Source organism: Danio aesculapii, chromosome 5 (assembly GCF_903798145.1).
Source record: "Danio aesculapii chromosome 5, fDanAes4.1, whole genome shotgun sequence".
Taxonomy (NCBI): Eukaryota; Metazoa; Chordata; class Actinopteri; order Cypriniformes; family Danionidae; genus Danio; species Danio aesculapii.
This window is the reverse complement of record NC_079439.1, coordinates 62,905,954-62,920,516: the sequence shown is the minus strand read 5'-3', so window position 1 is coordinate 62,920,516 and position 14,563 is coordinate 62,905,954. Positions and strand designations below refer to the sequence as shown.

General features: G+C 34.7%; 2 protein-coding genes across 5 annotated transcripts in view; both read right to left on the bottom strand.

Moving 5' to 3' along the window:
- Positions 1–6,916, bottom strand: part of akap10 (A kinase (PRKA) anchor protein 10) — a 38,622-nt gene extending 31,706 nt beyond the window's left edge. For all 3 annotated transcript variants that reach the window (XM_056458651.1, XM_056458653.1, XM_056458652.1), the window contains exon 1: positions 6,719–6,916. In XM_056458651.1, coding sequence (XP_056314626.1) covers positions 6,719–6,740 — 22 coding nt within the window. In that variant the 5' untranslated portion in view covers positions 6,741–6,916. The remainder of the gene's footprint in view (positions 1–6,718) is intronic.
- A 2,773-nt stretch (positions 6,917–9,689) lies between these two features.
- On the bottom strand, positions 9,690–13,977 carry selenow1 (selenoprotein W, 1). 2 transcript variants are annotated; one of them, XM_056458650.1, is made up of 6 exons: positions 13,813–13,977; positions 13,008–13,032; positions 11,380–11,433; positions 11,164–11,238; positions 10,127–10,224; positions 9,690–10,030 (listed from the first exon to the last, which is right to left on the bottom strand). In XM_056458650.1, exons 1-5 carry the CDS (start codon positions 13,839–13,841, stop codon positions 10,147–10,149), a joined length of 261 nt encoding a protein of 86 aa, XP_056314625.1. In that variant the 5' UTR covers positions 13,842–13,977; the 3' UTR covers positions 9,690–10,030; positions 10,127–10,146. The 2 variants fall into 2 exon arrangements, with proteins under 2 accessions (XP_056314625.1, XP_056314623.1); XM_056458648.1 differs by having other exon boundaries at positions 9,690–10,033; positions 13,813–13,975.
- Between the last annotated feature and the right edge of the window lie 586 nt (positions 13,978–14,563).

Sequence of the window (14,563 nt, the reverse complement as noted above, 5' to 3'; positions counted from 1 at the left end):
AGAGGTATAAACAATTTACACAGTCTCTCTCTTAAACCCTCGCAATATGGAGCCAGATCATATTGTGTGAACGTTGTGGAAATTTTTATGCTTTTTACTTGTGAATTCATGCAATGTGTTTTGAATTTATAAATTAGATTAGCATATTTATGTGTTGTGTTTTGATTTTACGAATTGGATTTGCACATTTATGAATTGTGTTTTGGATTTACAAATTGGATTTGCACTTTTACAAATTACGTTTTGGATTTACGAATTGGATTTGCACATTTAAAAATGTCGTTTTGGATTTACGAATTGGATTTGCACATATAAAAATTGAGTTTTGGATTTACATATTGAATTTGCACATATAAAAATTGCATTTTGGATTTACGAATTGGATTTGCACATATAAAAATTGCATTTTGGATTTACGAATTGGATTTGCACATTTAAAAATTGTGTTTTGGATTTATGAATTGGATTTGCACATATAAAATATGCGTTTTGGATTTACGAATTGGATTTGCACACATAAAAATTGCGTTTTGGATTTACGAATTGGATTTGCACATATAAAACTTGCGTTTTGGATTTACAAATTGGATTTGCACATTTAAAAATCGCGTTTTAGATTTACGAATTGGATTTGCACTTTTATTAATTGTGTTTTGGATTTACGAATTGGATTTGCACATTTATTAATTGTGTTTTAGATTTACGAATTGGATTTGCACATTTAAAAATCGCGTTTTAGATTTACGAATTGGATTTGCACATTTTTTAATTGTGTTTTGGATTTACGAATTGGATTTGCACATTTATTAATTGTGTTTTGGATTTACGAGTTGGATGTTGTAAATGTGAATTGCGCTGTGCGCATATGAATTTTATTTTTGTAAATGTATTATTATTAAGAATGATCTGGCTCCATACCGTAAAGATTTCTCAAATTTGAAAGTGAAAATAAAAGACACGCATTTTAAAAAGCACCTCTGAATTTTGATTTGTTTCCCCCTTGTGCCTTTTAAAGTAACTGCAGCAATTTCCAAATGACAGCAGTTAGATTTAACAACCACGATTAAAAATAAAATAATGACATTTACAATACATTAACATTATATTTCTTTATTTGACTCCTCAGTTGCACTGATTTACACTTTGCCTATTTTTTGAGTCTTTCCATTTTATGTTTTGTGGATTTGCATGGGGTGAGGCCTTCTGCAAATCTGTCAACAAAAAGCACTGCTGGCAAATAAACCTGCATCACGGAAAACAAAATGACAAGCTTTTCCATCAAACCAGTCATTATTTGTGAAGAGTGCAAGTAAAGACATACGAGCAGCATGTCTTACATCACTTCAAGCATTTCATAATTCACTGCTGCCCTCATAACATACAATTAACTACTGTATCTCTGGTGGATGGAGTAAACAGAGAGGATAATAAGAACTGGACTATATAACAAAGAGAAAAGGAGGTTCCTGTTAAACAGAGCATGGGCTAAGAGGGCATCCTTCCTTCCCTTAGGGCAGCCACATTGATTAATGCTCACAGACTGAAGTCACAGGATACATGTGTACGCTCTTTATCATGTGAACAGGGATACCAGGAAATAATAGTTGCTTTATGTAGCAGCAAACTACAGATTCATTTGATGGTTTATTATACATGACAAACTTAAGACTCCATTTGCTTTGATCAATTATATCTTGTTAGTTTTCCAGTTGACTTACTACCAGAATTTTTTATTTTATTATTTTCTTCCATGACTGGAAAGCACAACTTTAAACATTTCCAGGTTTTCCATAACCATGTAAAAGGTTTTAAAAAAACAACAAGTGTGGACAAAAGGTGGATAGACATACATTAAATGAGGCAAATATATATATTTTTAAAGATTCTTGTCACTACTTAATAATAATAATAATTAATTATATATATATATATATATATATATATATATATATATATATATATATATATATATATATATATATATATATATTATTTAGAATATAATTTTATTTAGAATCATTTAAAATGATTCAATGACTCGCCTAAAGACTTTGTTTTATCACTGGATGTATTTGGGCAGCACAATATAGCATTTCAGCATCGATACCGCAATGTGTCTGTCCGCAATAGTCACATCGCAGGATATGCAATGTTGAGTTGGGATTATCATTTATCAAAACCAACAAATTATAACCATACCAGAGTGAAAGTTTATCATTGGCATGCATTTTAAAGGCATTTCAAGAGCATGTAATGAAGAATAATTTGGGTCAAATATTAATACAAAGATGACAACACAGCATAGGACTCAAACTCAATTCCTGGAGGGCCGCAGCTCTGCACAGTTTTGCTCCAACCCAATCAAACACAAGCTGATCCAAATAATTGAGTTGCTCAAAAAAAGTCATGAACACCTTTATTATTTGGATCAGCTGTGTCTGATCAGGGTTAGAGAAAAACTGTGCAGAGCTGCGGCCCTCCAGGAATTGAGTTTGAGACCTATGCTGTGTTGTCATCTTTGTATTAATATTTCAGTCAAATTATTCTTCATTAAATGCTCTTTATGCCTTTAAAATGCATGCCAATGATAAACATTCATTCTGGTATGGTTATAATTTGTTGGTTTTGATAAATAATAATCCCAACTCAACGTTGCATATATTGTTGTTTTACATTTAATTCAATTTCTGCACCTGAATACTTTTATTATTATTATTATTATTATTATTATTATTATTATTATTATTATTATTATTATTATTATTATTATTATTATTTGTACTTTTCCTTTGCAAAGTTGACCCTTGATTGGGATGGGTTAGGGACTGTCTTTAACAGATTCTCATTTCTATTTTAATTTAACCTTTTGTTTGTTTATTTTATTGTTACGCAACAAAAAAAGCAAACTGAAATTAAACGTTTCAATTAAATGTAAATAAATCAGATTTTTTTTTAAATGTACATACTGTCACTTAATGAATAGGGTACAAAGCAGAAGACATCAGCATGAAAATCAAGGCAAAGGCAGGTTCAGCATGACTAGTGTATTTGGCATTGAACTCCATTGTTTGGATAAAAAAAAATTGTATGGTTTTATTGCAAGTTAAAATAATATAAATTTAAAAATGGATTAGTAAATTCGATTGAAGTATTTTTTTTCTATTTATTTACAAATATAATTAAATAAATGAGAAAATTACCCATGGCAACTTTAATGTAATACAGTTTGCTGTATTTTCTTTCGGCCCACAGCCCTCAATCAAGCTTGGATTTTGGCCCTTCAAAAGAAGAAGTTTGGGCACCCCTGTCTTGGACAATGGTCCAATAGCGTGCAGCCCTAGAATAAATTCATTTTGTTTTTTTAAATGAATGATTCAGTAAGAAATACAATTGTAATTGTTTTATTTTCATTTCTGGAGTAACGATTGAATTGATGCAATTTATTTCATCTGAAGCGTCACATTACGTTGCTTTCAAAGGGTGATTAAGTTTATTCTGTTCACTACTGTAACCATCATATCTATGGTAAATATATTTACACATTCAAAACACTTCTAACTGTACTTCTGAAATATGACTTTTTTAACAGAAAATATAATGATGCGTGGTTGAAAAATACTGCTTATGAAGGCATTTTATAACTGTGATTAACTCTGTTAAATTGATGTCATTTAGGAATAAGATCATGTGTGTTTTTGCAATATATCTTGGATATATTATGGATTAATCATGCAGCACAAAATTAGTTACGTTAATATAACCTTATCCTAATAAAAAAGTCAGATTTTTAAATTTACATATAGTTTTATTCCAGCAGAAGATCAAAAAGTGTCTTTAAATATCAGCCTTTGAGTATTGACAATGAGGTGACCTGATAATCCAGTTCGTTCATACCATGAAAGATCAAAAATGTAAAAGACACTCCTTGTAAAACAAAAATACATCCAGGAATTCTATAACCAATTCTAAAGGGATCAAACTAGGCATGGGGCGATAACCAGTTTCAAGGTTTACTGTGGTTTGGAAAAAGTCAAGATTTAAAAACTTTAATAAATTTTGTCATGCCGTTTCTATGGTATTTACATTTTTTGACGTGTCGTTAAATACTTTTTTAGTGTAACAGTATCTCCATCTGAAAAAAAAAACATCCACATCAATGATTAAGCCCACGATTCAGAAAACATTTGAAAAAGAAATGATAATTAATTGGGTAAAAAAATTTGTTCAATGTATCACCTAAAATGTGCATTTCATATTCACAATTAAGATATCTTAAAGGGATAGTTCACGCAAAAATGAAAATGTTTAAAAATGAGATTCCTTTTTTTAAAATGAGTTTTTTTCTGTCAGGGGACAAACAGATCTGTAAAAGATAGATGCATAATAACGCTCATGTTAATTATAGTTCTTTGAAAAAAAATCATAATGGAAATTTTAGCTTTGAACATAAGTTAAAATGATCAAATTAGGGAAAAAAAATCACTTACACACCAAAATGCAAGCATGCTATAGACGAATTACTGATTTGTAAACATCCAGGATGTGCGCGCAGCGAGGTTGCAGAAAAAAAAACCAGGAGCGCTAGCATTTACAGTGAGGAAATGACATTCGATGCGGTACAGTGTCTGTTGTTGTATTAGAGACAAGTTATATTGATTACATACTTTATATATTATTTACATAATGCTTTCAGCGCATTATAAAAGCTTGTCACCCTGTGATAAGCACAGTTATTTAGCAAAATTAATGCTAAAGTAAGCAGCGTTTGTCTGACAGGTTTATTTGCGATAGCACCTTCCCAATGGAGATTGGATAAGACAAAATGGACAAGCATCTAGCCCGAAATATACAACTATCTCACTGAAACTCCAAGTGATTTTACAAGAGAGAAGTTAAAGGCCTACAAGTCTTTGGATGCCAACAATTTTGTTCTGTGTGTTCATGTGCAAGAAATAATGTTCCATGATTACCAGACTCAAAACTTTGTAGTGCTAAAAAACCGAGGTTCTGCCTAGCCAAAGACAAGGAAAGAAGACAGAACTGTACAAGGCCTCGGTAATCATCAACAAGCAAAACAACTGCATTCTGACAGCGAACTGCACCTGTACGGCAGGGTATGTGAACTTAGATTTTTACATTTGCTTCTTAGCATTCAGTGTCTGCAGTTTAATTAAACATATTTAACTGTTTTTGCAGAAATCATTGCTGCAATCAAAAATGAGTAATGTGTATGACTCAGCATAGCGTGAACTAAGCATGGGCTGGGATAAGATTCTGACAGTATGATAACCTTGGATTAAAAATATCACGGTTTCACAGTATGACGGTATTGTGATTACTGCTCTAAAATATATTCCTTTTAAATGTCTGAGTAAAAAACAAACTTTTTTTTTCTTTGAAAACAATATATTTTATTTTTTGAAAGATTTATAATATTTTGGAGCAGTAAACATGTCAGGCTAAATAATTAAATGGAATCATTGACTTCTGCTGTCTTCATTAATTTTAAAAACACAGATTTATTTACAGTTTAAAATGGCAACTTTTGATATTTTTTCTGCTGGATTTACTGTTGTCCTAAAAAAAACGGTAACGGTATTACAGAAAATGTTGTCGGTTTTAAAACCTTGACTTTTTCAAACCGCGGTATACCTTGAAAACTGTTATCGTCCCATGCCTAGCGTGAACTTACCTGATATTAAATGAGAGCTGCAGAGTCAAGCATTTTTAATTAGGTCCTCACTCCATTCAGCTCTTCTGATGGCTATTAGCCAAAGATGTCTGTGGTTGGCATTAAAAGCAATATTAAAGTAAAATTAAAGTTTTGTATTTTTTGACTTTCGATTTTGGCATCCTACCGCACAACACGACATGTTTGCTATTACAACCGGTATGCACGGTTGAACTCCTGTGACATCATGTGTGACGTAGGTTGGTAATTCCCCAATAGACCTCAACAGTGCAGTGGTTTACTTTATATCCAACGGGGAAAAAAGATATACAAGATATAGCTTTTTAAGTTCCCAAGTAATAAAGACAGGAGAAGCCAATGATTTATTATATTAATTTAGCCTGACATATTTACTTATAATAAAATATATTGTGTTAAATGGAAAAAAAGTTTTTGTCTTTTACAAAGACATTTAAAAAGAACTTATTTTAGAGAAGTAATTGTAATGACCGAATGAAACCGTGATATTTTTACCCAAGGTTTTACTACCATAAGAATCGTTTACCGGCCCATGCCTAGAACAAACTACAGTATTGGGATATATATGTGTCCTATGGGAAATCGATTGCTTCATTCCAAATTATATATGTGGATTATGACATGGCTAACTGTCAGATGACTGACACTATAACAGGAGTATTTCTATAATGTACATGAGAACACACCTGGTTTGTTTGATTGTTTTTAACCAGAATGAAATGTTATTTCTATGTAAGAAATGTATAACTATAATAAAAATTAAGCTCTCATTTGGTGACCTGAACTGCAAAACGTGTACACGACCCGCAAATGCCACATCCTGATTAGCTGATATACAAAAAAGACAAGCCTATACGCATAAAAAGGGGATTATATAAATAATGAACCAGTTTTGATGTGACGTTAATGTGTACACGATCTCCAAAAAAGCCCAGAGAGTCCGGCGAGCACCCCATCATCACAGCCACCACTAACGTTACCATCATCATGGAGCGGCCACTTCCTTACCTTTCCGCCTGAAGAACGACATAATGGATCTGAAGCTGTGAACGCGCACTCAGCTTAGAGACAACATCCCGACGACTCCCGAGTGCCTTCATTCATAACACTTCATCGCTTTCATAACCCACAACCGCGGTCACTGGCAAAACCGAAAAACGTCCAGTCCCTGCTCAGCTGGCCCGGTCGCCATATTGTCAATAAACGCCTCACTTCCGGAGTGTGTCTGCGGCACAGCGCTTCTGCTGGAATTATGGGAAAAAAACAGACAAGTGAAAAGCCTTCATTCCCATACAGGCCACATAGCGTTGCTCGAAAGCGCGTTAATATTTTATGAAAGGTGTTTTTTAATTATTATTAAATGATATGACGGCAGCGTCCTGCATGCATGTTGTGCCTTGTAGAATACTGGTTAGCTACACACTAGGCAAAATTTACTAGCGTCTGTAGCTGATGTGCAGTATTATACTATTTTTTGTTCAAAATTTATTTATTCAATGATTTCATATAACTTAAAGTGAAATTGTATCTAATATACACTCACAGGCCACTTTATTAGTACTTAGACACCTTATACTAGTATCGGGTATCCCCTTTTGCCTTCAGAACTGCCTTAAACCTTCGTGACATAGAGTCAACAAGGTACTGATAATATTCCTGGGATTTTGGTCCATATTGACATGATAGCATCACTCAGTTGCTGCAGATCTGTCGGCTGCACATCCATGCAGCAACAATACTCAGGTAGGCTGTGGCATTGCATGATGCTCAATTGGTCCCAATGGGCCCAAAGTGTGACAAGAAAATATCCCCCACACCATTACACCACCAGCAGCCGCCTGAACCGTTGTCACAGGGCAGGATAGATTCATGCTTTCATGTTGTTGATGCCAAATTCCGACCCTACCATCCGATTGTCACAGTTTGCATGTTCTCCCCATGTTGGCATGGGATTCCACCGGGTTTCCCCCACAGTCCAAAGGCATGCAGAATAATTGAATTGGGTAAACAAAAATTGGCCAAAGTGTACTGTATGTATGAGAGTGTGTATGGGCATTTCCCAGTACAAGGATGTGGCTGGAAGGGCATCCGCTTCGTAAAACATATGCTGGAATAGTTGGCGGTTCATTCCACTGTGGCAATCTTTTATAAATAAGGGACAAAGCCAAAGGAAAATGGATGAACAAGATTACATATGAGGTATGATCTGTCTCTGTACACACATGATGAACAACAATGGTGGACAGCTCTTTTCCTCTTGCTATATACAGTAAATGTTTTTCATTTTTCGGTATTTTTAAACCATTATCTTTGCCTCTGAATTGCATTCAGTCCAGTGTTTCTCAACCATGAGGACCACCAGCACTGCATCTTTTGGATGTCTCCTTTGTCTGTCACACTCATTACAGGTCTTTAAGTCTCTGCTAATGAGCTGATGAGGTTAAGGAGACAAGGAAATGTGTTGAGCTGGTGGTCCTCCAGAAACGTGGTTGAGAAACACTGGTTTAGTCCATTGCAAGATGTCAATCACAGTATAGTTATACATCAAAGCATGTGATTGACCGTTTGCTACTGATGTCCCACTTTCAGGTTAAATTTTGATATGTAGTGATGTGATATAAGGCCGTATCACCATAACCTACTCCAACCCCAGAACTATTCAAATAGTATTGGTAGCATAATCTGACAGGTATGATAAAATGTCAGGACACTATGTTACCAGTATTCATTAAAATCCATGTAAAAAAAAATAAAAAAAATAGTATGAATGTCAATGGGTACTGGATTTTTCATTTATTACAAAATATCATATAAAATCCCTTTTTATATAAACTAAAGACTGCAGAAAATATTCAGGGGATTAAATTCAGTGTGAAATCAGAATTTACTATGTTTATTTTGCTAGCACACATTGTTATACTTTTGGTGATCAATCTGCTTAAGTTTACTGGGGAAAAAAAAGTTTGTTTTGGTAATCTTCAATCAAATTTCACCATTTGCTTCAGAGTTTGAAGTGGCGGTTCTTCCATGTTGACGTCAGTTTGACGGCTTCTTACATTTAGACTGCTACAAGGAAGTGTTTATAAAATGCCCCATTTACACTTCCATTTTTATGATTATATTCTGGGTCATTTCAGATTATGACTTGTTATACAACCCTTTGTGTGACAGTGTTAAAATAAATATTGAATACATCACCATTTTTCTTAGAAAACATATTTCTAATGGTGCTGGTGACTTGAAATTTACCAAATAAATCCATGTATGCAAAGAAAGCAAATCTAATTAGTTTAGAAATAAAGTAATGCACAATAAAATGAAATGACACAGAGAAAAAGTATTGAACACATGAAGAAAGGGAGGTGCAGAAAGACATGGAAAGCCCAGACAGCAGCTGAAATCTCTCAATAGTTCTTCAGCAACCCTCTGCCCTTCCTCAGTGTAAATGAATATTATCTGCTTCAGTCTACATTAGCAGGATGATGAAGATGAAACCAGGGTGGACATTTCAGCAAGACAATGATCTAAAACACAGCCAAGGACATTCTCAAATGCTTTCAGAGAAAGAAAATCAAGCTGTAGAATGGCCCAGCCAATCACCTGACTTAAATCCAATATAAATTGCACACTAAATATCAGATTTGAAAGACAAGACCCACAAAACTTTCAAGATTTTACACTCAATTCTTCATTCTCCATCTAAAAGGTGTCTTTAGGCTGCCATCACTAAAAAAAAAAGCCTTTATATAAGTATTAAATACGTTTCAGTATTTTCTCCTTGTGTCATTCCATTGTTAGTTGACATGTTTTGTTTATTATTTGTGTTTGTATTGTTTGGGTTTGCATTCAACAGCTCCTTTAGAAATATTATTCCCAGAAAAAACCTGACATCTTCAATACTTACTTTCCCCGCTGTATTTATATTTAATGTTTGACACAAATATGTGCTGATGCTGAGCCCCAATGAACAAAAGACAAAGCCAGTAACATCCTTTATTGCATTAAAGTCTTAAGTAATGCCAGAACATTCCCTAAACTTGTGCGTTGTAGCAAAGGCAAACACACTGAGAAAAACAAAAATCAGGTCAAAAGTACCCTTAATTTAACACGTTCTGACAAATTGTGTCTAATTTAAAGATTTCCCTTTTCGTTTTCAACCATTAAAGCGTTAATCTGAAGCGGTTTACATAGGGAGTTTCCTGCTCTGATGTTCTTTTCCTGGGAAGAGCGGAGAGCATCAAGCAACATCCGTGCGTGAAACACTTTGGACGTCACCATCATTGTTGCACTACCCAGGAGTCCCACAAACAGAGAAGAAAACTGCTGTGAAAACGTAACACAGAACAGAATTAGAATGACAAGAAAAGGAGGTTAATTTATTTAAATGTTATAATAAAAAGCTTATGGTGGGTTTACCCTCTATGATCAGTTCATGCTCATTTCCCTATGGCCTGCTCGATGGCAGTCACGATTTTCTGCATTTTTGAATCGGAGTCAACAAATCCATCTCCGTTCTGTCAAAAATCAAATTACATGTAAAATATTGTAGGCACGTACTTTGCCAAACAAGATTTGCATAGCAAAACATTCAGTCATGAACACTTCACTGTGCAGTAGCTAAAGGGATAGTTGAAAATCATTTACTCACCCTGCACTTGTTCCAAACCGGTTTAACTTTCTTCTATTGAACACAAAAGAAGATATTTTGAGGAATGCTGAACACTAATAACCATTGACTTCAATAGTATTTTTTCCTACTATTGATGTCAGTGGTTACCTGTTATCGGCTTCCTTGAAAATATTGTCCATTTTGTTCAATAAAGAAACTCAAACAGGCTTGAAACCACTTGAGGGTGAGTAAATATTGAGCGAATGTTCATTTTTGATTTCCCTAGAAAGGCTGATTTATACTTCGTTACTTCTGATTTATACTTTGCTGTATTGTTATAAATGACGACAGTTAAAGTAACTAGGTTTATTTTGCTTTAAATAAATTAAAATTAAATATCAATCTAATAATTTGGGCGGTCTTTTGTCCTTTAAGGCGGGTTTTGGACAGCTTTTGGGCTGGCAACACCGGTTCCCGCCTCTGAATGAGTGAGTTTTAGCTACTTGCAGCGTTCAGAAAAAACAAAACACCCGCGAAAAACTCGATACAGAGGAACATTAAAAACCTACTGCCTGCTAGCATCTCAGAAGTGTTCTTGCAGAGCGACACAAGTATAAATGCACTACGCGCAAGGCATGCGCCATGGGTCACGCCGATCACTCCACGCAGGGGTATAAACCAGCCTTAAGACGTACAGTGCAGTGCAGTTTAAGTTAGAAACTGAATAAAGGCTAGAAATTATAGTAAATTCATTATGGGGATGGTAATTGTATTATGGCAAATTCAAAATTTATAACTGTGATCTATTGGAGTAAAAAGGAGCGAGTGAGAGGTCAAGCTTTACCTTCTTAGAGTGCACCAACTTGCCGTTTACTTCCACCTCCAACCAGCCTGTGGTTGAGGGTGTGCCCTCACCAGTCTGAGCAGGGGAATTCATAGTAAAATAGAAAAGATCATTAGGAGAAAACAAGACTTTGTGCGATTGTACATGCACATGTATTAATAAATGTATTAATAAAACATTAAGGTTTGTCATGATAAAATGATTTAATTGACATACAATCTCAAGTTCGTTTGGGAATTCATCCTCAAGCAACGTCTTGAGTTTGATGAACTGTTTGCAAAAGAGAAAACAAATATTACATTATTATATTAAAGTGATAGTTCAACCAAAAATGAAAACGATGTCATCATTTACTCATCCTCCACTCGAGTTGCTTTCTTTAGTTGAACACAAAGGAAGATATTTGGAAGAATGTTCTTCATCGACTTCCACAGTATTTTGTTTCCACTAATGGCTATTCTTAGACATCTATTAGATTTCCACTGACAGCCTAAATTTAGCTATGTTTTAGCCAAGCCATCAATGTTTAGACATCTTTTAGACACAAAAAATACTTGCTGGATATGTGGCTCACCTGCTTCTGGTTATATTCTAGTTATATCAGATTCGATCAATGAACTGTAAGCAAAGTGACTTATCTCTGATATATACACATTTATATACAACAGTTCTGTCTGGTTCTTGAATCTGATTGGCTGATAGATGTGCGATATTGCCATAATAACAGCACTTGTACAGCCTCTTCACCGTTCTGTATTACTCCGTCCACATAGAGTGACAGCAGATCAATTTATTCACTACAGTTTGACAAATATTGCAGCTGTTGGACAACATCATGTTCTTTTGAAAAACTCAGCGTAATTTCTAACTATAGCATATCAAATCATTATTAAACAGGTAAGTGTTATTCTAAGTCGATCTCTCTCTCTTTTGTATGTTTTAGTGCTGTATTTATACCATAGTAATTGTAGTGTATTGAGTGCGAGATGGGACTCGTATATCAGAAATGTATGCGTTTTGTGTTGGACACTTTGTATAACCCCGAGTTACTTTTTGGTTGGCCATCTGTTTGTTTCTAATGCGTCTCCTGTTTTCGCTATTGCAGACTAGTTCAGTAAAAAGAAAGAAAGAAGAAATGCCCGCATGTGTTTAGCGTTTTTCCTTATCGCAAACACAACAGTAATTTGGTAGTGTTTGCGCTGCTTTGGCTTTTTCAGGGTTAATTATTGTGATATCCCGATTGCAAAAGAGAAATACTGGGAGTTGATGTGTAGTTAACTGGTGATTGAGAGACCATATTTTTAGATACATGGCAATAATTCTTTTTTAAATGTCAATTGTTTGTTTTTTTAGAAAGAAAAGTTGAATAAAAAGTGCACGTATACAGCTATATTTAGCTTGGTTTGACAAATAATTCAAAATATTCAGCTAATAAATAATTATTTATTTTTTGATGTGGTCGGAAAAAAAAATTGATAAAATTTGAGAAAATAAATCTTTAGTGTTGAGCCCTGAAAAGTCACGTGTAATAAAAACTAAGTGCAGCACGACACTATGAAACTACAACCCATTTGCTTATGCTCATTGAGCAAGTTCATACACAATGTATGAGGCATGTGGACATAACACAAAATCTAAATCAAGTAATTTTACAATGTCAAAGTCAAAATTTATACACGCATTATTTATTTCCCCAACAGAAAAATTGTGACAAGTGAAAATGGTGAGTGGTTAGTGATGTTGGAAAACTACTAGCCACAGTGGCTGGTGACCAAAAAGTTAATGTCAAGCTCTGCTTATAATAGGAAATAATGGGTATATGAACTGAAGTGAAAGAATCTTACCTTGGGCCGGTACCCTCATCCGCCACTAGGAGATGACAAACAGACATATTTAAATAATGTTCACCTGATTGGTCAAAATGTAATACGCATAATAACCATGTTTTATAACCTATGACTGTTCAGAAATTACAAAGATTTTTCTGATTCCAATCTTTTGAGCTACCATGCATAGCTCGTAATCATTCGGTTGTTAAAAAAACAGCAGTGAATGCAGGAATCCAAACCATTAAACCTGCAAATCCTGCTGAGCATGGAAACATAAGGGCGGGTGCACCTAACAACCCAAACAATAAGCGAAGCGCAAACAACGCTACTGTATGTCCTCCGTATTTTTGGTATTAATGGTTATATTGATCTACATTTACTGACAGAACATAAAAATTGAGGCAAAGTTGGTTTTATATACACGCATTCGGACTTGATTCGTAATAATAACGTTATAAGAAAAGTATTATTTGTCAATTCCTAATGGGTGAATCATATTAGCAGCCAATGATTATCAAAGTTCAACATTGTTTACAGTCGATATAAATAGTGCTAATGTTGTTTTGAAGTTATACTTAACGTTACAGGCTATTTTATACCGAATATTCAAAGTAGCGAGGTAAACAATATGGGAAGCATGTAACAAACAGATATAAAAACAACTTTACCTCAAAAAATACGCGTTTAACCACTTATAAAAACACTTCTACATCTGTAATTTCTATTAAACTTGGCGAGTGCATTATAAATCTGTCATAGAATCCATCTAAAAATAGCACTGGCTGCAATAAGCCTAAAAATATAGAGTACAGTAACCTACCAGTAAACGATATGAACTTTGACGGTCATCCTGACAGTGCCTGAGGGTCTCGACTTGGCTGGTTTTGCTATGCCTCTGTGTGCTACGCAGATACCAAACTGAGGAAATTACTTTCGGGTCTGGAAGATATGTTCCAGCTGTTTCCTGGATTGTTATGAAAGATTGGAGGAGGAGCTAGTGTCTGCACACCCACTCCTCGCGAGATTTCATTTTCTTCCGCTAAAGTCCCTTTAGATTTGTCGCTAAAATGTTTAGCAAAACGAGGAAATTTACACGACAGCACAGTAAACAATGTTGTCGGAGCTCCACCGATTATGCACTGTATTATACACAGTCGAAGCAAATGTGTCGAGGCTTCGAAACTCGTCTCTACAGGGACACCCAGTGGTTATTTTTAAGTATTACTCCTTCTAAATCTGTCAATACTTGTGTTTTTTTTTTTTTTGGCGGTTGCCAACCAGCTTTTTGGAGCATTACCAAAAAGCTTTACATCTGGATTGGAGTGTGAATCAGGAGTTGACTAACGTATGTATTTCTTATAGTGAAACCTATGAGTGAAACAAAGCGGCACAAAAGAAAAAGCAAAAATAAAAATAAAAAATACTTAAAAAAAAAATACCAAAAAAACTAATCTGTCAATAGTGTCTGGATACAGCCTTTATGATGCAAGCTGAAAGTGATGCACTCAGTGATGCAATGTCAGACACAAGGCACCCAAATGGAGCGAGTGACATCACTGTTAGGGGTAGGG